General features: G+C 39.9%; 1 protein-coding gene across 18 annotated transcripts in view; it reads left to right on the plus strand.

The window, feature by feature from the left end:
* The window catches only part of LOC133443802 (neuronal cell adhesion molecule-like), a 108557-nt gene extending 88677 nt beyond the window's left edge, over window positions 1-19880 (plus strand). For 5 of the 18 annotated variants that reach the window (XM_061721048.1, XM_061721049.1, XM_061721050.1 and 2 more), the window contains 15 exons: window positions 123-152; window positions 846-947; window positions 3951-4148; window positions 4438-4508; window positions 5456-5681; window positions 5796-5911; window positions 6007-6211; window positions 7065-7187; window positions 7568-7744; window positions 9440-9499; window positions 9684-9803; window positions 11392-11553; window positions 12179-12310; window positions 14428-14506; window positions 17654-19880. In XM_061721048.1, the coding sequence (XP_061577032.1) occupies window positions 123-152; window positions 846-947; window positions 3951-4148; window positions 4438-4508; window positions 5456-5681; window positions 5796-5911; window positions 6007-6211; window positions 7065-7187; window positions 7568-7744; window positions 9440-9499; window positions 9684-9803; window positions 11392-11553; window positions 12179-12310; window positions 14428-14506; window positions 17654-17900 (2048 nt within the window). In that variant the 3' untranslated portion in view covers window positions 17901-19880. The remainder of the gene's footprint in view (window positions 1-122; window positions 153-845; window positions 948-3950; window positions 4149-4437; window positions 4509-5455; window positions 5682-5795; window positions 5912-6006; window positions 6212-7064; window positions 7188-7567; window positions 7745-9439; window positions 9500-9683; window positions 9804-11391; window positions 11554-12178; window positions 12311-14427; window positions 14507-17653) is intronic. The other 13 variants (XM_061721056.1, XM_061721055.1, XM_061721059.1 and 10 more) reach the window with 6 other exon arrangements.
* The last annotated feature ends 7794 nt before the right edge of the window (window positions 19881-27674 follow it).

The raw sequence follows: 27674 nt of genomic DNA on the forward strand, positions 1-27674 counted from the left end.
TCGTGTCAGCAGCATGAATGTTTGAATTCTGCCCTCGTAGCCAGCCAGATAACCTTCACAGTCTTTTTATGGTTAACTGACCGCTAAAGTCGCTGTTTCACTCCTGCCCTGCTACCCTCCAGAGGGGACGCCAGCCCCAGCTGTTGTCTACGGTAAACCTGCAGCATACACCAGCATGGGCTTGTGCTGGTTTATTTTCCTTTTTTCTTTGGATGTGTCTGTCAAATGCAGCATGTCAGGACTTGAAGATGGGTTTTGTTTTTGGATCAAAGAACATTGTGGGTTTTTTTGTTGTTGTTATCATTGTGACTCATTGGCATTGATTTGTTCTGCATGTAAGATTTTTTTCATCATTTCTTTTTCATCATTTGTAAAAAAGACAAACAAAGAAGTTAACATTCAAGCAACGGAGAACGATATTTGCTCCGAAACTTAAACTGAAAGATAAATTCAGAGCAGACATCTCCAATTTGGGATGATTATGAATGCAGTGCTCCCTTATCATTTATTTATTCCAAGCTTGTATTTCAATTTTAAAACATTGGCATCAATTTAGTGTGTCTAGTGAGTCTGAGACAAGATCATTGTGGACGACTGAGTTTAGCAATCAGTCATTTCACATGCATGATGGAGTGTCTGCAAATGTATTTTACTGCCAAAAGGCTGAGAAAAATAATCTGATGGTGTTCAGAAACAAACTTTTAGCTTCCAGGTTTGCTTGGTAAAGCGTCGTACTTGCATTTAGCTAGTCTCTGCATGAACCACCCATGTTGTGTTGCGTTAGAATGAAGTCGTAGCGATAATAACCCGTGACAGACGAGTTGATGATGCTGCTTTTCTCTCAGAGCGACCCGACCCCCCAACTGACCTGGAGCTGACGGACCAGAAAAAGAGGAGCGTTCAGCTCACTTGGACCCCTGGGGATGAACATAACAGTCCCATTCAGAGTATGTGTGTGTGTGTGCGTACGCGCCTGTGTGTGTTGGGTTCATGTTAATGTATATTCCGACATTCACCCAGGACTTCACACATATTACTTTAAATAGTTTTTTGTTTTATGCATTTTACTTCAAGTTGAAGATGTATTCAGGGAGGATGGAAAAGTTTTTTCTCTTTTTTTATATAATCACATTATAACCATCTTGGTAAGGTAGCTTTAAATGAACAAGTCTTCAACTGACCAAAATGGTGAAATCAGTATTAGAAGCATTAAAGCTTTAGTTTTAATGGCATTGAAGCACATTTTTTGTTTGCTCTGTTAAAACAAGCTTATGTGGGTTTGCATTTAAGGCTCTAGTGGTTTGTTCTAACAGAAGGTGGCCTAAAAAGGATACCAAAGCACGTTCCCTTAAAGACCACAATCTGCTGTATAAATTATAAAGCCAGGCTTTTAAAGCCAGACAGTTCAGGCAGTGAAGACTTGAACACTTCACTAATGAGAGAACATACTTGAGTTTTGGTATTTAGGCTCCATTCAAGAATTATGTATTAGGCTTGCATAGATTTGTGTTGGTGATGAATTAAATTTACTGATTATAGATTACAGTAGATTAACGATTAGTATCAGATCGTAGTAATTCATCACCTGAATTTGCATATGGATCATTACGTTCTGCTATTGACATGTTCGGAAGTCACACACATTGTCAAAACTGACCGGTGTCAGCATAGTTAGGAATCAACATACGGCTATGCTTTAAATCTTGTGAAAGACATTTCCTTCCACAGAAAAAAAAAATCATGTAGTCTAATGGAAAGGTTGCTGAAAATCTCTGGAAAATTCAGAATTTCTGTAGCAGAAAAATATTGTAGCCCCAGTGGGACATAACATTTCTAAGTATGCTTCTTGATCTAAACTAACTGCTAGTGTAGTTAAATCTCACTTGGTAAAATAGGCTACTATGTGACGAATAATGTCCTTGGCTCTAATATTTGGGATCACTCATCTTTGTAGATTCATCGCTGAGGGTTAAAAATAAAATAAAATCACAATATTGATTGGTTGTCCACATTTGGAATATATGACGTTAATACAAGACTTGCCTCAAGATGAAGTGAGAGTGAGATCATGTGAGCCATATATATAAGAACTAATCCACTTTGGCAAAGTCAACTGCTCATTTTCCCTTTACAGATAGAAATCACATTTATGTCATGGCCACAAGAAATGGACCCAAATGCACAAGGGAAGCAGGAGCAATAATCATGAAGTCATACACTTAAAACCAAAGAGGTTTTCAAAGCAGGATGTCTGAAAACCAAACTCATAAATTAACAGTCAACACAAGGAGCTAAAGAACAAATAGATGAAGAACAAGCAGAGAAATGACAGATTAGTCAGGAGAAAAAGGAGAGACCAGTTGATATAAAGACACACACACATACACACACCAGGGTCAGGGGGAAACAAAGGGGGGTATTTAAACAAACACGATTAATAAGAAAACACACATACAGGAAAGCACTTTCAAAGTAAATCAGGAAATAAGCTAGAGATTAAACTAAATAAAGAACAGAGACTTTACCATAGAAAAAAGAGACTATAACTCAAATAACACAGATCAGTATAACTGAATGTCAAGCGTCATGACAAAACCAATAGAAACTCAAGACTATAATTTCTTTCATTTTGGTACATTCAATTCAATTTAATTCAATTTTATTTATATACCGTCTATTACAACAGAAGTTGTCTCTAGGAGCTTTCCAGAGACCCAGATCATGACCCCCGAGCAAGTATTACATAAACGTAACACATGGTAGCCTAATCTTCTCTGATCTCACCTGAGCAGAACAAACTTCTCCACAACCTATTAGCATGTTGCATCTAGGGATGGGCGGTATGGACTAAAAAATGTATCACGATCATTTCTGGCATTTATCCCCATAACGATAAAAATGACGATAAAAAAAATACCAATTCAACTCCACCTTTGTAATTATAAATCAATCTCGCTCTCAGATCCGCCATGTTTGTTACACAAAAACGTCAACGGGAATTTTTCTTTCTTTCTTTCTTTCTTTCTTTCTTTCTTTCTTTCTTTCTTTCTTTCTTTCTTTCTTTCTTTCTTTCTTTCTTTCTTTCTTTCTTTCTTTCTTTCTTTCTTTCTTTCTTCCTTTCTTTCTTTCTTTCTTTCTTTCTTTCTTTCTTTCTTTCTCGCTCATGTCTTTTTCTTTCTTTCTTTCTTTCTTTCTTTCAGGCTCATTTCCTTCCTTCCTTCCTTCCTTCCTTCCTTCCTTTCTTCCTTCTTTTTTCCCTTCCTTTCTTTCTTTCTTTCTTTCTTTCTTTCTTTCTTTCTTTCTTTCTTTCTTGCTCATGTCTTTTTCTTTCTTTCTTTCTTTCTTTCTTTCTTTCTTTCTTTCTTTCTTTCTTTCTTTCTTTCTTTCTTTCTTTCTTTCAGGCTCATTTCCTTCCTTCCTTTCTTCCTTCTTTTCTCCCTTCCTTCCTTCCTTCCTTCCTTCCTTCCTTCCTTCCTTCCTTCCTTCCTTCCTTCCTTTCTTCCTTCATTTCTCCCTTCCTTCCTTCCTTCCTTCCTTCCTTCCTTCCTTCCTTCCTTCCTTCCTTCCTTCCTTCCTTCCTTCCTTCCTTCCTTCCTTCCTTCCTTCCTTCCTTCCTTCCTTCCTTCCTTCCTTCCTTCCTTCCTTCCTTCCTTCCCGTACGTTGTGCGTGGATTTAACGCAGAACCTTAAATCAGCTTTACACAAAAACGTCTAACGGGAATTTATCGTTTTTACAGCGAAATGACAAATTCGTACTGTGGGGAATTTTTTTGACGGTTTATCGTGAACGGTAAAATATCACCCATTCCTAGTTGCATCATGAATCTACTATTTCCTTGGAGCCTCAAACCCTCTCAGAGGGGACATGTGGCCTGAGGACGTGCCGTTACACCGACAAGAGTGCAAATAGTATAAACTCATTCATTCTAATGAATCCTCTTTTCAAACAGAGTTTCTGATCCAGTATGAAGATTCGCTGCACCATCGAGGTCACTGGCACAACCTCACAGAGGTCCCGGGAACCAAGACGACAGCTCACCTCAAACTGTCCCCCTTTGTTCACTACACGTTCAGAGTTCTGGCCCTCAACGCTGTGGGTCTGAGTCGGCCCAGCTTCCCCTCCCGGCTGTACAAGACCGACGCTTCAGGTACCCAATCCGCTGCCTGCTTCCTGACGCCACTAACCTCGAGTTTTAGAAGTTTGACATCTGTGTAAGAAGTGATGGATTAAGTCAATAAGGATTGAAAAAAACAAAAACTGATTGCGATTGTGTTTTAGAAAGCAAAACAATTGAACTGAAGCTATTAAAGTAAGATTGTTTTGCAAGCAGCTGCCTCATGCTTTATATCAGAACATAATCTGAATGTTATTGTGGGCCGGAGGGGAGCGCTTGCACCGGAAAGCTCTTGATTTGTCTTTAATGATTTATCGTTCAGCTCCAGATGAGAACCCAGCAGATGTACGGGGACTTGGAACTGAACACAACAATCTCGTAATCTCCTGGAAGGTAATAGACCGGTATAAGGCTAAGCGTTTTAACCCTGAGGAGTTACCTGTTGTTATCTGGGGAGAACGTGATACTTCCCTGGATCATTCACAGGATATTTCCCTCTCGTCTTGTCAGTTTTCTGTCACTATTTGGCTTAACGTACTCATAAACATAAAAGTTGGATACAAGCACCCAACCAACCAATTATTTACAGATCAAATTAGCTTAAATTCAATGAACTGTTGGACTTCCAAACTGCACGGCTTATGTTCAAAATCAACAAGAACATGCTGCCAGACTGTATCCAAAATATGTTCAATTTAAGACAAAGCCATTACAACCTCAGAGGGGAGAGCATATACAGGAAATCAGAACCAACACCAAACTGAGATGCTACAGTGGCAGCGGTGGATGTATGGAATAAATTAGATAGGGATTTGAAATTATGTAGAACCTTAACCTTATTTTAAAACACATTGAAAAGAAAGATGATTTCTTTATATCAAATTAATGAGTGGTGATGCTTGCTATGTTGAGTTGGGTATTTATTTATTTATTTATTTAGTGATTTGATTAGATTTTTTAAGGATGAAGGTAACATGTAGACTGCACCTTTATTTTTAATTTTTTTTTATTTCTTGAGGAAATTTTGTTATCCCCATGGAGGCAATTTGTTTTACTGTCAGTCTTTTCTCTTACTTCTTGCTTTCATTTCATTACTTTAATTAATCTTTTTGAGGGTAGGCAAATAATAAGCTTTGCTTCAGCCTACACCTTTTTCGGTCTAGATGTTATTTGTATATTGGAAATTTTTTGTAATGTTTTCTTTGAGCAGTATATTAGTTTTCTTGTTGTCATTTGTATTTTTTTTTTTTAGTGATGTCATGACCGAAATAAACTAAACTAAACTAAACTAAACTAAAACGTATAAATAACAGAGTACTCATTTTTAACTCTCCCTGTAGCCTCTGTCAGGCCTCCAGTCCAACGGTCCAGGGCTTCACTATAAAGTGATGTGGAGGCAGAAGAGACCGGGCAGCGAGTGGACCTCGGTGACTGTGGCCAACAACTCCAAGTTTGTTGTGTCTGGAACGCCCACATTCGTGCCGTACGAGCTGAAAGTTCAGGCTGCAAACGAGCATGGAGACGGGCCGGAGCCGGCTGTGGCCCTCGGCTACTCCGGAGAGGACTGTGAGTTTGGCTGACGACGGAGACGCCTTTAGAGGCGCTCTCACAGAAACTCCACCACGTGCGTTTGGTTGTGTAACCTGTAGCTTTTACTCAGCGTCTTTGTCCGTTTCACAGTGCCAATAGGAGCTCCGGAAAACGTGCAGCCTGTAGTTCTAAACAGCACTCTGGCCGAGGTGCACTGGGATCCTGTTCCCCCTCATTTAATACGAGGATATCTCAAAGGGTATAAGGTACGGTATGATGGATCACATCTGGTGTGGGACGTAAAACTATAACAGCCACCATCACAGACACTGAGCAAGGCTGTGTTAACCACATTTGGCAGGTGTACTACTGGAAAAAGCACAGCCTCCACAAACACAACCCTGAACACATGGAGAAGGACATCCTCACCTTGAGCGGGAACCACAGCCACGCCATGCTGCCCGGCCTGCACCCGTTCAGCCTCTACTCCTTCAACGTGAGGGTCTACAACGGGAAAGGAGAGGGCCCACAGAGCCCAGACCAGCAGTTTAAAACACCCGAGGGAGGTAAGAACAGAGGGGAGCCCAGTGTTATCATTATTATATATGAATGAATGAATGAATGAATGGTTTATTTTGGTTACATTGAATTATATGCAACTTAACTTGTGTGCATGTAACTGACAAAACATTATCATACATATTTACACTAATCAGTTTCACACAAGAAACAATAACACACAAACTCTTTGTAACCGAAAAAGTAGTAGGCTGAAGCCGAAGCTTATTTTTGCCGATCCTGTACCTTCCAAAAGATAACCCAGTTTATCAGTAATACAAAAGAAAAGAAACAAAAGAGAATTTAATCTAAATCGCTCTGCATAATTAAAGTATATTCAAATCATTTTGCATTGTAATAATTCATTATTTTGTCTTTCAATATTTTTTTAAAACTCAACAGAGATCTACATAATTTCAGTTCATCACAAAGTCTATTCCATAATTTGACTCCCAAAAATGAAACACATCTGTATTTAACTTTAGTCCTCACATAACATGTTTCAAAGACCCATAGCCTTCTTAAATTATGAATATGTTTCATTATTTCACTAAAAAGCCTGGAATCCACAGGAAAGTAGTTTATATCTGGTATGTTTTTTTAATAATCGATTTCTAAATAGCCTTGTTCTCTTATCGTAAATGATAAATAAAACAGTGTGGTTGACTGCAACCAAAGAAAAATGAATAAAAATCCGTCATGTTTTCAAATGGAGGATGACTGAGCTTTCTGCATCAAAAACGAATAAACCCGTGAAATAATCAAGACTGTTGCTTATGTCATCTCTTTTCTTAATATCTTTATCCTTGCTTTGGTAAAACTGTGTGCGGTATGATTACATGCTTTGTTTTTTTCCGGCAGTGCCAGGGCCCCCTACCTCCTTGGTTGTCAATAACCCAAACCAGGACTCTCTCACCCTTGAATGGAGTCCTCCTCATAATCGCAACGGACACATCACTGGCTACACGCTCAAGTATCAGCCAGGTGAGGGTTTTTTTTTTGTTTTTAATCTAGTTGACAATTCTGCCCAGTGACACCGTCCTTCATGTAGTGTCTAGTTTTGTATGTCACTCTTTTTCATGTCTTCTTAGATAAAAGTAAATACCTAGAGTAGCTTAATTTCATTTTATATTGGCTAAATTACAACAAAACACAAATTAACAAATCAACTTTGGCCACTCCTGCCTCTCATTTCTGAACCCTACTCCTCTGTTATCCACATCCCTCCACTTCCACTTTTCTCATCATTGACACTACATCTCCAACTCCCCCTCCTCTCCATATCCTCATTCAAACTTACCTCATCGCTTTCCAACTTCCTCCCCCGCCCCATCATTCTTGTCATCCATCCCTCACCCCTATAGTCAATAACTCCAATGAACTGGGCCCAGTGGAGGTGCTGGCCCTGCCTGCCAATGAGACCTCAGTCACTTTGCCAAACCTCAAGTACAGCACACGCTACAAGTTTTATTTGAATGCGAAAACATTCACTGGAGAGGGCCCAGCCATTACTCAGGAAGCCATCACCACCACGGATGAAGGTAAGTGAACAAATGCAGCCAAGTAAAAGAAAATGACCATGTGGATCAATGTGGAAACTGATTAATAGCAATATGTTTTGTAGCTAAAGGTGAAAACTTTGGAAAAAATGAGAAATAAGCTTAAGAAAGTGTTTTGTTCGCTCTCCACTACACAAGACAATGTTCTCCAAATGTTTCTGAAAAGTTTCTGTTCCACAAGAGAGGAGCCTGGAGACTGAGGAGTTACTTTTTCAGGCTCTATTTTTGGAAACTGTAGGAATCACAGTCTGAGAGAGAAGTTCTGTGTTAGGATAATATGGAAATATATGGTTTTAATAGTAGCTTGGATCTTTAGATGTAGCAGCATTTTGGATTAGCTTGAGGGTGTTTGGAGTCGTTTTTGTCTAATAACAAGGAATTACACACTTCTGGTTCTGTTCGAGACAGAATCTCCTTTTATCTTACCATTAACACGCAAAAAGGCAGTCCCAGTAACTTGTTTTATGTTTGCATTAAAGGTAAAATCCTGGCAAAAATAATTACAAGTTTTCTCACAGTTGTGTTTGATTCCAAAGTTATACCATCCAGAGAAAATAAGTGAAATATTAGACGGTTTATTCCTTAAGTGCTCAGGTCCGTTACAAAAACCTTCCTCTTATACAAAAAGAAACGGGAACTTAGAAGTCATCACATGGACTACTAGTCAGTAAACTTGACAACAAGCATGTATTGCAGTTTACCGACTGGTTTCATCTGACTTAATGGATGCGTCCATGAAAAAATGTGCCATGCTACTCGACTAGTGGCACCATACTAAAGCATTTGTATAGTGGCATTTATTCTTCAATTATTTGGATGTAATAATTGAAAAATCACCAGTTGAAAACCCCAAGTGGTTTTAAATCTACCATCTATGCATGAGACAAAACGTAAATAGCTGCAGAAATGTTTGTTGAATAGATGCTTGTGTACTGGAGGAGAGTTTCTGAACAAGTTTTGATTTTGTTGGCTCTGAAGGTCACACTCCTCTGCTGTGTGTGCTTTCAATTCCTTTCTTTAAAAAAATGTCTTTATATGTTTATTGTGCTGTTTTTCTTTGTGTGTGTGTGTGTTTTAAGTTAAAGTCAGTTTGTTTAATTGAAAGGCAAAAAGAATTTTCAACAAATGTACAGAATGAACCCTGTTGTTTTGCACGTCTGATATCATAGTGTGACGACGATGTTGCATATGAGGGTGGATGCCTGTTTTGCAGATGCCACTATAGTTTTAAAACGTACTGTAGCACAAGCATGCATTCCCCATCTTTGTACAGCTTCCTCTTGACTTTATGGATTTCTTTGACCCAGCAAAAAATGCTTCTTTTAGTTCAAAGCCGCTTCGACAAAGACTCCAAGTGAAATATAGCTTTTTGATTCCATTTGATGAAAGCAGATGAGTCTTTTCAAAGTGTGCAGCTGCTTTTTTTTCCCCTTTTTCATCGGCAACTTTGAACCCCTCATAGCTCTTCCAAGGTGCCTGCTGGTGATGCTTCCCTGCTGCATGGCGAGCGTTTGCTTGGCATGCTGATAAAGTGCAGCTTCCTGTTTAATGACTCACTGTTTGTTGTGTCTCTCGCCGTGGGAAATGTTTGTGTCCGTCTCGCACGCGTTTGTGCGTGTGTGTGTGTGTGTGCTTTGTGTGTGGTACTGTCTTTACCCCCACTGATGTTGTTTTCAGGAAAAAGCCAAACCTCTCTTCCCATTGCATGGTCTCCTCCACGCCGTCCACCCCCCAAGGGTACAGACTCTGTAGTTTTAGTAAACCGCATGTGTGACTAGTATATTCATTAGTTTTATAGTGCATTCTTGCAAGAGCATGTAATAGGACTTTGAGTAAAGCTGAGCATTTGTTTGCCAGTAACTGGATTGCCCTTTAACCAACGTACCAATCGTGATAGTTGTCTTTTCTCTTGTGTGTGCAGCGCGGCCCGCGAGTCCTTTCACAAACATTAGCTCCTCGGTTGGAGAAGACGGGGCCCTGATCAGTTGGGAGTACTGGGGCCCGGAGAAAAACATTTATGTAGAGTACATAGTAAACGACAGTAAGAAAAAAGCAACACATCAGTATTTCTCTCAGTTCCATGCACAGGTGGCAAGAGACTCCTACTTCATTATTGGCTTGTGCAGGTGAATGGACATATTGGCAGTCCTGCTAATGCCGGGTCCTGCCAGCGCAGACCCAGATGTGATAAACGAGGCTTCCTATGATTGGATTGCTAATTACTTGGAGCTGATATTGACTAGAGTTGCGCTCTTTTCCCAGTGATAATGTGGATGGAAATAACGTGAGCAAACAACATAAAATGCAGCTCCAACATTTTGCTCGCGCCAGCCGAGTTTGATTAAAATGCTTCCCATTGTTTTTATCCACCTGCAGCCAGGATGGAAATGACTGTTGTATGACTCTCTCACACCTTCTATTCATTCATCTAGGATTTATCTTAATAATAGATCCCACTACTTTTCAAATGGCTATCAACATATAATGCTGTGATCATCAGTCACAACACATTTCATATTTGGCTCATTACCACATGTGTGTATACGGATGGTGGCCCTGACAGCTGATATGCAAAATGAAACAAAGGCAAAGTCATGATCAATACCAGGTCATGGACAGCATTTTACTATGTGTTAAAGAAAATTTTCTAAATTAGATCCGCTTAGCTTTGATCAGAAAGCCTCAGTTCTCGTTGTTTTTGAACAGGATTTGAACATATTCAATTTTGACGTATTAATGGAGTCAAAAGGGAAATGACTCAATCACCAGTATAAACATTTATCATCCGGGAGACATGGATCTTTACTGCAAATTTAATTTCAATCCATTCAGTTGTTGAAATAGTCACGAAGCTGGAGAGGATTTGAAGAGTACAGTCATTCACCAAGATAAATTACATTTTTAACATTTTTAGAATAGAAAAAGTGATCTGGATCTGCACCAAAATGGATTCTTCTTTCTTTCTTTCTTTCTTTCTTTCTTTCTTTCTTTCTTTCTTTCTTTCTTTCTTTCTTTCTTTCTTTCTTTCTTTCTTTCTTTCTTTCTTTCTTTCTTTCTTTCTTTCTTTCTTTCTTTCTTTTTCCACGCTCCAGTAAATCATCAAATTCCAAAGACTTTGGCTCTATATTTTTTATATAATCTTACTGACTAAATCCCTCAGCTAATATAAAAGTTACCGGATGTCTAGTTCGTGTTTAATGGAAATACAGCCGTGGACTCCATATTGTCTTATTATTTCGACTCTGATTGAAGTGGAAGCTCGGGATCCAGAACTCATCAAAGGACTCTGCCCAAGAGAGCACGGTAGAAATGAGTTACTGGATGGTTACTTTAGATATTCTTCAATGTTCACAGTGGGACGTTCAGCTTATCCTACTCAGATAGTCAACGTTGTGAAAGGTTTTTCCTGATTTGCGTAGATTTTTTAGACGCATTGAGCTTTAGGGCCACCGCAATGATCCATTCATACATAGACAAACCGATTTTTAGCACTTCATCACCATTATCCTGCATCATAATACCACACCACTAGACGCTTGCATCAGTCAAGCGATCCCCATAATGACACCATCTCCATGGCCCATTTGAAGCTGTGTTTGCTCCCTCAAACATGAACGTCCCTCCTGCAGGTGAAGGTGAAGAGGAGTGGCAGAAAGAGCATGTGAATGGCTCTCAGAACGTAAAGCTGAAAGGCTTAAAGGTCGGCCTCTCCTATAGGGTGCGCGTGGTGGTCAAGGGTCACCAGGACCAGCCGCTGCACAGCTCTGAGGAGCTGCTGGTCACGGTCCCAGGTGAGGCAGTTCCTGAGGTGTAGCCTCCCCCGTGGCCTGGCAGGGTCTCACTTATGAAGCATGTGTAGAAATCAGTCATATAAACTGTATAAATATACACATGCATGAGTTTGATAGAGGTTTTGTTGCCATTGTGTACAGTTAACCAGGCATTTAAAAACATCAGATAGCCGTGTGCATGGTAACACGTGGTTTGAATATTTTTTTATTAGAATTGCGAATCCCCAAACATAAAAATAAGGCTCTAATATAGATGTAAAGTAGGTGTGTAGAGTAATAATATCCAACTAAACGTGGCCCACAGTAAATGTGTTTGTTTGTGTGTATTGTGGTTGTCTACTGTTTGTGTTTACTCGTCTTTGTACGTCCAAATTAATTCCTAGATCGTTCCCCACTGCTGGTGCAATTCAAGCTGTTGCTTTTATAATCCACTGCTCTAACATTAACGTTATCTTTTTCAGTAACTATGTGCTATCATGACCCGCTCATGAACTGAAATTTCTAACGTGTAGTATTTGTCAGAAGAATACGTGTAATTGTGGGTGAACTGCCCCATGTCACAGGGGAAGAGAAGGGAAAAGCGTGCAGCCATACATTTTCAATCTTCTTCTTCTCCTCCTGCCAGCTGTGGCGAGCAGACAGGTGGACATCGCCACGCAGGGATGGTTCATTGGCCTCATGTGCGCCATTGCCCTGCTCATCCTGATCCTTCTCATTATCTGCTTCATTCAGAGAAACAAAGGAGGGAAATACCCTGGTGAGTTGGAGCAGGCACCGTCACACACACATTTAGTAGCGTTGCCCACTGCAATGTTTTCGGCTGCCTTTACCAGCACTCTAAAACAAGTGAGGAAGACACATTTCTACCGTATGACAATGACATTCTGCTATTTAAAAAAAATCTTAAAATCTTTTCCACATTTTAATTCTTACAGTAATGTGCAAAAGTTAGTACCCTCCATTGTTGTTTGTGATGACACAACAACATATAACTTTTTTCACAGTGCATTTATTAAACAAAAACAAAAACAAAAAAAACCTAAGAATAATACTAAACACTCCCTTACCGCTTCCATAGAATTTAAATTGCAGCAAGGATCTTGAAGATCTGATACAGTCCTGCATAAAAGCAGATGATTTGGTAGTTTGTTGGTCAGGAGCGTTCAGGTATGTCTTAACACAATGCCAAGAGGGAGGGGCATAAGCAGTGGTTTTAGAAAGGCAAGAATGAATGATTGGACAACACAATACATTTAAACCTACATCACACCATGCAACGCTCAGAGAATTACAAAAAATCTAAGATCCCATAACATGGAAATTGAGGTTCATTAAACTCTCTGAACAAACTGAAGTGTTTTGGAGCAACGCCCTATGGACAAATCAGACCAAAGTGCAGTTTTTTTAGTCCAAATGACCCCCCTCTCCAGTTTGGCTTCCTATTTCTAAAATAAACTAAGCAAAAGGTTAATAGTGTTAATCGGAGGTGGTATTTGTCAAATAAAAAGATGTAGGATTTTATAACCTTTAAATGTTAAAGTGGCACATTTGTATCACTCTTGCAACAATACACTCCCTGTCCAAAAAAACAAAACAAGTTACGTATTGATATTTTCTTGGACCACGTTAAACTTTGATTAAGCCACTAATTCGTTGTGGCATCATTCTGGTGAGCTTCTGCAGCCTCACAACATTTATTTCCACCCAGAGTTCAATTCATTTTCCGCCAATATCGTGTATTGTTGATGGGAGAGTTGGACTGCAAAGTCTCTTCTGCACATCCGAAAGATTCTCAGTGGGGTGAAATTCTAGACTCTGTGTTGGAAAATCCATGTGTGAAAATTATGCTAACCCTCAACCCCTGAACCACTCTTTCACAATTTGATCCCGATGAATCCTGGCATTGTCGTCCTGGAATATGTCAGTGCCATCAGGGAAAGAAGCATCCATTGCTGGAATAGCCTGGTTCATTACTGATGCATTACCTTCAGGTACTCAGCTGATTCTTTGGGCGCAGAGCGTTGCTGAACCTAGACCTGACCAACTGCAACAACCCCAGATTTTAGCACTGCGCCTACAGACTGAGCGGCACTAGGCCTGATGACAGCGTTGCCTCATCCGCCTCTCTTCTTCCCTCGATGCGCCCATCGCTCTGGGCAAACAGGCCAAATCTTGACTCAGCAAACCACATGACCTTCTTTCATTGCTTCACAGTCCAATGTTAATGCCACCTTTTTTTGCGATTAGCCTCACTGAAAGGTGGGTTTCTTGAGACTACACAGCTGTTTAGTTCCAATCTCTTGAGTTACCTTTGCTTTGTGCCAGTGGAAATTCTATTATTTCCATGCTAAAACATAGCATTGAGTTTTACTGTTTTTTTTTTCTTTTTTTTTTTCTTTAATGATTTGATTTCACCAAGAGTTAAAGTGATCGCCACATTTCTTCATTCAGGGTGATGGTTTCCGACTACGCTTCCAGCTTTAAATAATGCATTGGACACTTCTTAAACCACTTTCACTAATCTCCTTAGATGGTTTTCTTGCTGCCAATAATTGGATCGTTCTGAAACAGATCAACATGTTTTCCACGACCACAGGATGTGTCTTCTGACATGGTTGTTTAAGAAATAAGAGGCTTCTCCCTGCATCAGTTAGAGTTAAATACCTTATTACCAGCTGAAACATAATCATCCATGCAGTAATTACACAGTGGGAGGTGCTTACCCATTTGCTAAGTTGAATCCAGGCTGTGACTTGTTTTTTTTTGGAAAGGCAGTGTACATCAACTTTAAATAGAACAAAACAGCACAAAAATGCATTGTTTCTTGCTATACTTTGACCGTATTTGTGTATGTTGCTTTTGGTATCCCACTAGTCAAAGAGAAGGAGGATGCACACACGGACCCAGAGTTCCAGCCCATGAAAGACGACGACTGTGCATTCGGGGAATACAGGTGAGAGAAAGTGCCCCGGCTTCTGGAGCCTCCAGAGCCCACATTGCCCATCAACCCGTGCCCTACACCTGCTTCCGGCCCAGGTCTGCCCTCCCTGGCTGGGCTGGACCTCTGCACTTCCTCCCTCTTCTCAACCCCTTACAGGTGATCAATAAATAACCAGAACCACCAATCATAAAACGAACTGCAAGAGGAAGTGACTCCGGTTTGAACTTCTGCCATCGTGAAGCACAAGATGTTGTTTTTTTTATTTCTGGGATGATACTTGTGTGTACTTGACCTGGCATTGTTGTATCTTTTGAGTGGCAGGATTCTTCAGGTTTAAGAGATTTGGGGTTTTTAATGTTTTGAAAACCCAAATAAGACTGTTGAAGAAAGTATAAAAAAAGCTATATCATCAGAGTTAGAATCATAAACTGACCTCATCATTCAGTCCTGTTCCGACTAATAAGCTATCCATGATGTACAGTATATATAGTATTAACATGTTGCCTAGTGTATCGCTACTTACATACATTACCCTGATAGCAGTGAAAGTCCCTGAAACTCCTGATAACTTCCTGCAGTTATCCAGCTACAATTGCCATAATCCTCTCCCTAGGCTGCCTATCCAGTTGCACGCAGAATCAAGAAAAACGATGCACTTTAAATCTGTAATTCTGTATATCTAACATTTTCAATATTGTTCTTTTATAGGTCAATTTATAAGATGGTCTTGTTTTATATTTTATATTTGTTTTTGTATTATGTAGACCTGAATGTGTTCTGGATTTTTTTTGCTTTATGATAAACACACACAGACACACACACACACACACACACACACACATATATACATACATGTTATATGAAATGCATGGATATCAAATTTTATCCTCTATATGACATCTTGCTCTGGACAATGATGTGTTTAATGGAAATATTGTTTATAATATAGATATTAAATATATAGATGCATATGGATTTATTATGAAATTAAAAGCATTTAAAACTGCTGATATTCTACATTTCTATTTTGACTACAAAGTGCATGAAAAGATCAAAACCAACAGTATTTCAGCCCATCTTGTCTCCTGTGGTTCTTATTTCCACTGAGATTCTAAATCTTTAAGTAATATTCACAAATATGTACTTTTACTTAATGTAAGTCTTAACATCTTTATGAACGATGTGGTTGAAGGAAGACGTTGCTCAAGCATAAGCTGTGTCAGATTTGTCATTTGTTGCTCTTCAGGTGTCCCTCTTGTGTCACAGACAATTCTTCAAGTGGAATCAGTGGATTATTGGTTTTGGTCTTTTTAATATTAAAACAACAAAAATAGAATACCTTTAATCTACAATATATACACTGGAACACATGCACTTCGATGGACTCAAGCTCAAGAGAGAAAGAAATGGAGGCTGCAGGGGATCAATCACGAGGCAAAATGTTCAAACGTCACAGTGCCTTTGTGAGAGAATCCTTCATTTCACTCAGCTGGAACCGTACAGAATGTCAATAAAGACATATATTAACACAAATGATCTGTTGTTTGACTGCAGAAGAGGACGATTAAAGTTCAAGCGTAACATTAATGTACAAACAGAAAATCTCCTCGAGTGCCTGCATATAATAGACCCCTTTCCTGTGAGAAGAGCATATGTTTTGGTGCGCGGGGCGTAGCTGGAGGCAAAACAACGTCCACCATAACGTGGGTGCAGCGCTAGCAACGCTAAAATAACTCGTTTTGAAAGTTTTCGAGGAAATTAATACTGTTAAAATTTGCACCTGTTGACCTAATCTGAATACATAAGTTTACCTAATCACCAAGATTGTTACTTAAAGAAATGAACCCTGATGGACGCAGACTAGCTGACTCATATCATGTTATATGTAATCACTCAGTGGATATAGATGATTTAATATCTTAATACTTATCCAATTTCTGATTAGTTGGGTATAACAGTAACAGTAAAGGCCTTTTTTTAAATGTTTGCTGCAGATGTGAGCATAACTGCCTCTCCCCAGTTTTTTTATCATATCCCTTTTACCAAAGTTTTCTTCTTTTTTCATATACAATAGAATTTAAATTTTCAGCCATTAGTGATATTTCTAACATTCTGGCATCCAACAATACAAAAAGACAACATCTTAAAAGTCTTATACCACCTACTAAACAGCGATGACTATTGGTATTTTTCATTCAGCCTTCCTCTGTTTTGCGTCCAGCTGATACCGTTATGTCATCCTGACGTAGCCCCTTAAAGGGTCTCTGGTGCACTAATGTCTAAAAATGACTGTTTGTGTTGGATCTCACCTGAATGTTGTCGCCCAATAGCAGGGGTGTAGATATGATGGAAGGTAAGGGCAACAATTGTGTCTTTGGGGGTGAGTTGGGTCAGTATTCAAGTCACTGTGGAGAAAAATGCACACCGTCATCCAGTTTAATATTTGCTCATAAAGCCTTCATCATGTTCAGTTCTTAATAAAATCATTCAGCTTCAGTTTTACTGTGCTGCTCCTCGTCTTTAAAGTCTTTTGCACATTGATCGCTGATGTCTTGTATTAAAAAAAAGACATTTCTGCATTATGATGGCTTTGTGATCTCATCTCATTGACATTCAGCTCATGTATGTGGAATGTTTTCAACTATCTAATGTCCAAAGAAAACTTTCTTTGCAGTTTTTTCTTGCATTTTGCCAAGCTGTGATTCCTATCATTGCTTGCTTTGAGAATGTTTGGCTGAAAACTTGCTTTCCAATGTTTATTCACATCATTGCATTGAATTTTTCTGTTTTTGTCACAGCCTTTCTTCGGGGTGTGGGGGGGGGGCACTTGTTGTAAAGCAACACATTTACCACTTCATGGTTGGTTCCACGGGGAATTAGATGAAAAAATGATTGCTTGAGATTTATTCCCCCATTGCCTGATGGAAACCATCAAATCATTCATAGCTTCCATTTTTTAGACAATGAGCAAGCCAAATTCAACGTTATTCAGGAAACACTGACACATTTATTTAATACTTTTCCGATTATCGGTCAAATTCAGTTTAGTAAAATAATTGGCAGTTGGATGCTCCGTCTAAAAAAAGTGGTCACTAATCTTTTTGTTGCATCTGTCACAGCATCTCACATGTAACACCTGCATGTTATTTTCTTCTTCAGTGACAATGAGGACCACAAACCATTAAAAGGGAGCCGCACGCCATCTAACGGGACAGTTAAGAGAGACGACAGTGACGACAGTTTAGTTGACTACGGGGAAGGAGGAGACGGACAGTTCAACGAAGATGGCTCCTTTATCGGCCAGTATAGTGGAAAGAGCGTCAGCAGGGACACTGCTGAGGGCCACGAGAGCTCAGAGGCCCCGTCCCCGATAACTGCTATTAACTCCTTGAACTCTTTTGTGTAGCTAATCAGTCCAACACAGACTGCCTGTTTCCCGTCAATCCCAACATCTCTTTTAGAAGGCTTTCCCCAACAATGCATGGCTTCATGATCGTGCATCCAGATCCAGATCGATACATAACTCGAAAAAACATAAAAAAGACTCATGAAAGACACTCATGCTCTCACGTAGACACCCCTGAAGAGAATGGAGGAGAAGAACTTTGAAGGATGTAGGGACGAAGCAGCTCAACTATAACTTTGATATTAACAATACATGAAATATATGACCTAAATTACCTAAATGCATATATTAATGTTTTGATATTAACTAAAGTTGCAGGAGTCTCACATCAAGAATGCAGTGGTTTTCTGGACTTTATATGTTTATGTTATTGATTATTATATTATTTGCTATGTTGATATCGTGTTCAGCTTCTACAATACATACTTATTACTCAATGTATTTTTCCAATGCAGAATGTTACACCAGAAGTTGTAGTAGTATAATTTTCTTTTAAAGAATTGATTACATTCAAGCCATTTTGTAGCAATACCACTTCTGACCACATGGTGGTAGTATGTAACGAAAACGTTAAGTCAACCCCTGCTGTAAAACACAATGAATGAAGTACACCTCTACTGGGACAAAGAAGTGTTATATTAAATCTGCCAGACTGTCCCAAATCATTAATACAATTTTGTCCGTCGCTCTTTTGTCAACACAGCAAATTTATATGCTCCATGTGGCCAGAAGTGGTATTGCTACATAGGGTGGCTTTAAAGTAATCCCATGATGCATATACAGTTCATAAGGTGGGATTTGTACATATACAACTGGTTCTTGGGCAGAGTGTTGTTATGCTGACATGTCCTCATTCTCACCACTGTGTTAGAGTGTACCTGTGCAGGTGGAAACTGAAATGCTGCATGGCATGTCATGTGACCTCGTGGCTTTTCCCTGCACGTTTTTCTTCTTTTTTTTGGGAGGGGCGGGGGTGATGTGAAAGCTGGAGAGGAATGCTAAGGGTGTGATAGCTTGCTTCAGAATCTGCATTGGTTTTTCACTAGGTGCACCAGTGCCTTTTCCTCAAACTAGTGATTCCGGGTTGGAGTTCAGTAACTAAAGATAAAAGTCAAAACGGAGATGTCACATCGAAGGATGGATAAAAGAAGACTGATGGCACGACTCATACAGCACACACGCATTTACACACATACACACACACACACACACCCAGGTCTGGCTCTGACTCGTCCAGAAAGTTACCCACACCCACAATGGCTCACATCAAAACATCGTTAAGAAGAATTCTGGACTTCTGGTAAAGTCAGCAGCTCCTGACCTGAGAGTATTTCTGCAACGTGTTAATGCATTGCAATCTGTGTGTGTGAGTGTGCGTGCGTGTGTGTGCATGTGTGCACGTGTGTGGACCCCTGTACATTATTTCAAAGTTGTTCATATGTACTAACTACACTTTAGAGCCTTTGAATGGGATCAAGATTTTTTTTCTCTTAACTTGCATCAAGTTTTTTTTAAGACATGTAAAATATGTGTTAAATTTGTAAATACCTTAATTGATTGTACAGGGACAAGCTGCGTATATAATAGCAACCTGGAGGTGGCATTTTTGTGCATGGTATGACTTGTTTATAGGTCTGTATTGTATTGTTAAAAAAAAAAAAAGACAGACAGAAAAATAACTGAACTGAAAATTGCATATAAAATCTGATGATTTTCTGATTTACATACATTTATCATTCTCCAAAAAAGTCACAATACACAGGCTTACATTCTGTTTTTTGTTGGTTCTTCCTTCCTCCAATATCCCACAAAGATGATGCTCTTTTCTGACAGTATTGCAGATGGTTTTGTATTTAAGAAACAGATTTGTACTAACAGATACTTCCTTTGTGTCTATTTAAGTTGTTATTCCATTTAGCACAAGTATGAAATTCAGGCTACAGGAAATATAATGGATGAATAAATAAATATCTGCTTTAAGTTTTCAGCCTCCTCATTCATAATGCCTTTTCTTTTAAGTAGGATTCCTCTGAATGGATTTACGCTCAGTGATCCATAGAATGCCATTTTTCAGTCTGCATATTAAGTGCTACATTATGTAGCCATTAATGATTCATCCTTTGACAATGATACCCTGTTAAATAAAAAATGATGTGCTGCCTAACTATGCTACAGAGTAGCTGTGTTTTTGACCACAGGCAGGAGAAATGAATGTAACTTCGCCCCAACAGAGCAATAGCCACAACAACTTAGCACCAGATATAACTTCTTTGGCTGCTTAAAGCTGAGCTATATGTCAAGAGACAAGTCGTCCCACCCAGATAACCTTCCACGGTAAACAAACGCTCTGATATTTCTTCAAACATACTATGAGCACAAAGTGAAGGATGTGTAAATATGGATGACTACATCTGCCTCAGTCTCCTCAGCGCGGAGCGTCCGGACAGGGGCCTTATGGAACATGACAGTTGGGCTCCGTCTTTTTGGCGCTCACTTGTGGCGCTTCTACTTCCATTACAGTCACATTGTCAGAGTAATAGGGAGAGAGCAGCCCACCATCTGCTGCATTATCAGACAGCGATGGTATCTCAGGATGTAAGAAAGTCTGCCGTCTTGGAAACATCCTCTGGCAGCGATTCGTTGCCTTCTGCCGTCCAGGTACTTATTTCCTTTAGGAACGTTTGGGGACTTTAGTGGAGATTGTTTGAAGTTGATAATTCAAAGGTGACTGCTGCTTCACACGTTTATGATCATTTGCTTTTTCAAAACGAGGCCTGGATCCAAGGAAGTGTTTTAAAAAGGGTGACTGCATCACTGCGAACTGCAAGCAGCTGGTGCAAAGTCTTTAGATTTAAACCAATTAAACTGCTTCCTCTCTGCAGCAGTCATCTCAAAGCCTTTTCATCCTCCAGGATGAGATTTATTCACCAATTTGTTTGCGTTTGAAGGATTGTAACTCTTGTCTTTACTGCCATCTAGTGACAGCGGCTAGTCACACCGATGCATGAACTGTGCAACAGGCTTTCACAAAAGGTGCACGATATAAGCTGTCTGTAAAATCGGTCTCTGATAGTATCAACCTTCTCAAATAGGCAAAATCATAGAGTTCACAGTTTGTGTATTCTTTAAATGCATATGTTTGAATTATATGCTATAGTTATCTCTGTTGAGATTGTTATTCCTGTTCTACGAGCACCTTGAAAGAGGCTTTGCTATTTATTTCCATGGCAGCAGAATCACCTCATTTGTCTGTCAATTGGCCAACAATTGGCAAACAGGCAGCTGCCCCATTACTCTTTTGAACTCCACCCACCCTCTTCCCTGCTGGCCCACATCAACCCCTCCCTCCACCTTCCTGCTCTCAGCTCTTCCATGCATTCATTCTGTGTCAGCTGAGCGTCTGCCACGGCATCCATTAACCATTCCCAGCTCCTCTGCGCCCCACTCTGTGATTTACTGCTGGGCAGAAAGCCTGGTTGGTGTTGGTCTGCAGCTAGCTTTATGTCTGGTCCGGTGGGGGGACAGATCATTACATGGTCTTGCTGTGATGTTTTGTTTTGTTTGCTTTAAAGTGAATCAACTGCAACCCCATTGATCAGGTAAAAGTCTAAAAATGTACTAGGAACACATTATTCAGTGAAACACAAAAAAATGATCAAATGCAGGTATAAGAAAACGTTATACTTTACTTTTTTGAACATGTTTCAAGTGTGTTTTGATGTGAGGGAGCCCCTTCCTCGCACGTCAGTGGCAGAGCCTTTGTGTCTCTTTATGTAAATTTGACCTATTCTAACGCTCTGAAAGCTCTGGAGGATAATTGTTTATGAATACTCTTTGACATTTCCATATGGCTGACGAATGGTTAGCTAACAAAGCACACCCTCTCTCCTTCTCTCTCTCTCGCACACACACCAACAATCATACATCTGTCATGACTAAGCTGTTTGAAGTCTGAATGGTAGGTTTGGTTGGCTTGACACTGAAGACCACAACTTTAGAAGGGAAATCATTCTCTAGATGAAGCTATAATTATTTTTCCTCAGTGTTTCTATCAATTCAAGCAGCCTTTTCTACGCAGCGAGGTGATTGTATGGTGGCAGTTTTCTTTGCACAAAAGGTGCCACACAGAGACATGGTTTTGCCTCACCAATCTAACGTTAACCCTCCCACATAAATCCCCTTCCCCCATTTTTATCAAGATAGCACCAAGATAATAACCTTTCCACACCCGGATTCCTTTCTGGTGATGCACCCCCATATGTCTCATGTGTGTTTGGATTGATGGGTGGTGGGGCTTATACCTTTGCATGAGGCCATGTAGAGATTACTGGGGCTAAAACACATTTGCACTCCCTCCTTCCCACCACCCCCTGCGCCTCCATCATGTACCTTCTGATCCTCCTCTCCCTCTCCCTCCTCCTCCTCCTCTGCCACCAGAAACATGACAGCCACCTATTCTTTCCTCCAGACAGCGGGGTGTTTGCTGTTCCTCTTACCCACCCCAGAGACCGACCATGTAACAGTGCACTTCAACAGCAGGATCCGTCTCTATTTGCGCTGCCATGTTGTAAGAGGAACAAAAGTGTTTACCTGAGGGTTGAATACATCTAGAGCTTAGATAAGGCACACACACAATAATATCCTTCCGGGCCCCATATTATTCCACATTCTTTGGATGTGATGAGTTTTCTTGGTGTCATTGAATCCCTTCAGCTTGCTGATTTCTGTGGAGTATCATATTCTTCTGATACGTCCCAGTGGGCTGAGGATATTCTAGTTGTATTGTCCATTAATAACTGTTCCCATCTCAGAAAACAAACAAAGTGTTTGTGACAAAACCTCTGACAAATGACCTCGAGGAAATAAAATCGCCACATTCATCTCGTTGTCAGGCCGTAACCTTAATGTAGAGTCGGTTTGTGATCACATAAAAGAAGAACCTCTTTGATATGTCCTGCCGAATTCACCCAGTGAGGCGGAGACCTTAAATTCATTCTACCCGTCTCTTTCTCAAACACCCTGCATTATTTATGGCCTGCGCTGTGGCAGATTATTGTTTGACTGTTTCGTGTTTACACTCCAGATTTAATCCTAATCCCAGGGGATTGAGACAGTCTCATGTTTGGACTGACACATCCACAAGACGTGGTAATTAGTAGAGGTGCCCTTTTGATGTGTGTGTAACGGGGAAAAAAGGCTGCCAGTTAATATGCAGAGTCATGTCATGTCTACTTCATTTTGTCTGTAGACAAGCAGGTCAGTTTATTTGCTGAAGGAATTAGATATTGCTTGGGAAAGATTTGCTACTACTCCAGATCAATAGAAGAGAATTTAGTTTTCTGCATCCAATAAAATGTCTAATAAATAACTAAACGAATGAATAAATAAGACCCTGTTTCATATTCCTCTGAAAACCCTCGTGATTCTGCTTTATGCGATATAAATGTTTTTGCAACTTGCAACCAGAAATTCACATGCAGTTTAGGAAAGAAACATATGATCTTTTTTTTCTTCATGTTTGACAGCAGAATTGTGGGTTAATGTTTCTATTACGTCCTTCAAAGTCTTACAGACTGTGGCCTTAAGAGAATCCCACACGATGATGTTTTGTTACTAGAAGCTTCTAATAAGCTAACTGGAATCGTTCCAGTTAATCGCAGACAGACAGCTGTGCAGGTATTTTAAGGCACAGAGCCAAAGACAGGAGTCAATCCATGACTTTGGAGAAAAGTCACCTCAGTCCAACTGACTTTTATTCGTGTGGTTTCTGTTCACAACAAGAGTCACCTCAAGTCACTTTGCAGGGGAAAAAACAGTCCAGTTTATTGTAAATATGAGGAATCAAATGAATTCAGTCAGGATTTTAAGTTCGTATCATGCCAATTATTGAAATTAATACAAAAAAATAAATACATTGGCTATTTAAGACCCAACCGATTGCATCCAGTCTTTATTTTGGTGCAAGTCTCCTATCCTGAGCAACCACCACCCAACAGTGGTTAAAGGGGCTAAAGGCCTCCAGCAGAACCAGACTCAAGGCGGTGCCACCATCTGCCTGAGGCCATTGTGGTAGAGACCAACAAACACAGAGAGATTAGTCCAGGAATATGTCTCAAAGAGATGCAAAAGAAAGAAAATTTGCAGAGGTAAAGTTGACTTAATGGTTTGTACTTGTCACCTTACAACTGGCGGTCCCTGCAAATCTCGGCCTTTTCTGTACTGGTAGCAGGTTCTCCTTGTGCTCTTTGTGGCTCTGGTTTCCACCGCCAGTCCAAAAACATGTGTTAGGCTTCATTATGACACGGATGGAAGAATCCTGGATTAAATGGGAAGCTAAGCATTGATAAATATTTCCTTGCCTGTTAATCTTCACCAGGACTATCCCCTGCAACATTTCTGGTAAGCTGGAGGCTATTCAGAGTAATCTCAAATCTAAAGAAATCAACCCAGACAGCAGTGAAATAATCATGGACTTTCACAACCCTGCTTCATGTTTGGGTACAAGGATGGAGTATTTGAGTCATCATAATACTCAAATCCCTTCGTTTTGAAGACTGTTGATGTCTGTTTGGTCTTAATGATCCGGTTTGGAGGATGAAAGATTAAGGAAAAATGTTTGCGTCAACTTAAACAGCTAAAAGGCATTTCTACCAAATACTAACCAAGTCTATGTAAGCGTCTGACTTTGAAGAAAGTAATAAAATAGAACATTTCTGTCTTATTATTCTTATTTTAACTGACCTAAATAGGAAACATTTCCTACTGTCAAACATGAAGGGAAAAAAAGGTATTTTTCAAAATCATACATAAATTTCTAGTTGCAACTGTGGACCAGTTAAAAAAGTGATCAAACAGACTGACAAACCTGAATACAGTTAATTGGATGGATTGGTTTCAAAACAACAGGTGAACAACAGAGTTTAGCTCAATCAAAATTAACTACAGGAAATCAAGGAAACGGCACCAGAATGAGGCAACTGGGATGGAATGAGGCTGCAGATTTGATGTTTTCTTTCGGCTGCATCGGTTTGTGAACAACCTTTTCTAGATCACCTTTCAGGCCACATTAATATTCATGCTGTTAAGTGGTGCAAAACAAATCTTCCCCTGCTTTAAGTGTAGAGTACCCCACTATTCATGACACCACAGTGAAAAACCCAGAAGCGAAATGGTCAAGTTGTGGAGGACAGATACTTGACTTTACAGCCTAATAAGCTTTTTGTCCTCCAGTGGTTTCGGCTTTAATGACATAACATTTCCAGTGGCTGAATTTCTGCAACTCTACTCTTACTTCATTAGGATTAATTTTTCTGTCTGCCCAAATCCCTTAAGGTCATGTACTGTATATTATTATCCATTCTTTATAGACAGTTAATGGCTGAGTCAAGCAAAGTTAGTGGTGGGAGATAAACATTGTTGACAGATCTCAGCGTCCAGTGGCTCTGGATTCCAAAAGGAGGGCAAGTTTGGAAATGCTGAGATACATATTCAGATGCTTCCTATTTGCATCAGTGGATGTTGAGACAGCCAGCTGCTTATTTACATGTAGAGGTGAAGGCAAAAACATCACTCCCCTTTATGAAATCAAACAAAACTGCAAGCTTTTCCATGAAAATGACTGTAACCGCCCAAAATGCGTATTAATTTGTTCAACTGAGAAAGAGGAGGGACAAGGAAAAAGCCGTCAATAACCAAAACTATTAGCCTCCTGACTATTTATTTATAAAGTGGCTTCTGTGACTTAAAACTGTGGTAGTTTCAAACCAAGTTGCCATGTGTCTCTAGAAGGATCTTAGCCCACCCCTTCAAGGCAAGTTGTTCCAGCTCACCCAAACGATGTGGTTTCTGAGGATGGACATGAACCTTCAACTCCATCTAGAGTTAGATTGAAATCTGGGCTTTGAGATGGGCACCCTAAGACCTTGATTTTGGTGTCCGTCAAAAGATTTAGGATGCATTTAGATGTTTATTTCAGACCACTGCTATGGTGGAAAACCCAACAGTGGTCCAAAAAACTAAACTAGCACTAAAATTATTTTTATTTTCTGCAGAATGTCAACATAATCATGTTGTTCATGCACCGGAACAGAGCTGGCTCTGCCTGAAGCAGAAGACAAACGATAGCATTATGTTGCCTCTACCATGTTTGTATGTGTTTTTTTGGGTTGAAGGCTCCTCTCTTACAAACAAAATCAGCACCCATAACAAAAATCAGACTTCCAAAATGTATCAAAATGTTTCAGATGTTTATACCCAAACATCAGGCAGGCTTTGCTGTGCCTCCGTGCGACCGATGCAGTTCCTCGAAGAAGCCATTTCAGCAACAATCATCCTTGCAGACATACATACATTTGAAATATTGGACTTTCAACAAAGTCCAGGTTTGTTTTTGTTTTCCAAAATTGTCTCTTTGTGCTTTGCAGTGATAGATCTTGGAGCTGATAGGAACAGCAAAAACCTTGGAAATGGCAGCACAGCCCTCTCCCTTCTGATGAGGATTGACTATCTTCTGAGGACCAGAATCATTTCTTTACTTCTGGCATTGTGTTGTCACTTCTTAGAAATAATGTAAAATAAGTCTCTCTCAGAGAGAAATTGCTCAGGTGTGGTTTGAGGGCAAAAACACATTGTGGGCTTACAGTTTATGAGCACATCAATATTCCCCACATTTTGCATAGAGAAAAGTGAACCAGAAAGGCGCCTTAACATTGAGGAATGCTTTACTATGTAAAGTTTTATAAACAATGCACTCATATCAGTATGGGGACATGCTCCATAGTTCTTCGGAAGCTAATAATTTTGACCTTAACTGTGTGTGACGGTTTTGTAAAACAATAGCTTTAAAGGAGACATATTGTAGCCATTAATCAAAGACAGACTTAGTTTCTTGAGGTGCCCTGGTGGCCCTACCTGGCTTATCATGTAGACTCTGAGTGGGATCTATTGGACTTATAGGCTGCGTCCAGCTGGTTAAATTTCCAACAAGGAGTCTTTGTAACTAAAACGGACACCATTTCCCCCTTTCTTAGCCCATGTCCCTTTAGTTCACTTGTATCCCTCATGGGCCCCACGTATTTGGCCCACACAGACTTCCCAATTGTCACCTACAATAGTAAAACTGTATGGTAACCATGCCATTTGCCTCTTTTCAAAGTCAAGCAAAGGTTGTACCCAACTACTCCACTTTACTCCAGATGAGGTCCACATGCTCGTGCTTACCATGGTTACCATCAGGTTTTACGGGGACACTTGACTTGACTCCATACATCTCTTCTGCCAGGTATGCATCTTTGTGCTTATGTTGGGGTTAACTAGAAGTGACAAAACACTGCTGCATGACTTTTAATTGGTTCGAAAAAACAACAAAACAACAAAAAAACAAGATCACATAATTAACACAATTCCCTGGTTCAAATTAGAGGAGCACCTATTTTGTTTGGCATCAAGGTCTCCATGAGTCTGTTAATGACAGTGTCAAGGTTTGTTCAGTTCCTGTTTTATTTTGAAACCCGTGTCTGTGTTTCAGTTCTATCTTGATTTCCCTGGTTCCCATCTGCCCTGATTGTCTACACCTGTTTCTCGTCAACTCTGCTGTGTATATCTGGTCTTTTCTTTCCTTTGCTCGCTGCTGGTCCGTTCTGTCATGGTGTGATTGATTTAGGACCCAAATGCAGAAGAGACGCCAGGAGGCAGGAGTTCCAAAAAGGGTGATTTATTATCTTGACCAAACAAAAAATGCTGCTGAGCACGAATACAAAAAAAAAAAAAAAAAAA

Source organism: Cololabis saira, chromosome 5 (assembly GCF_033807715.1).
Source record: "Cololabis saira isolate AMF1-May2022 chromosome 5, fColSai1.1, whole genome shotgun sequence".
Lineage (NCBI taxonomy): Eukaryota > Metazoa > Chordata > Actinopteri > Beloniformes > Belonidae > Cololabis > Cololabis saira.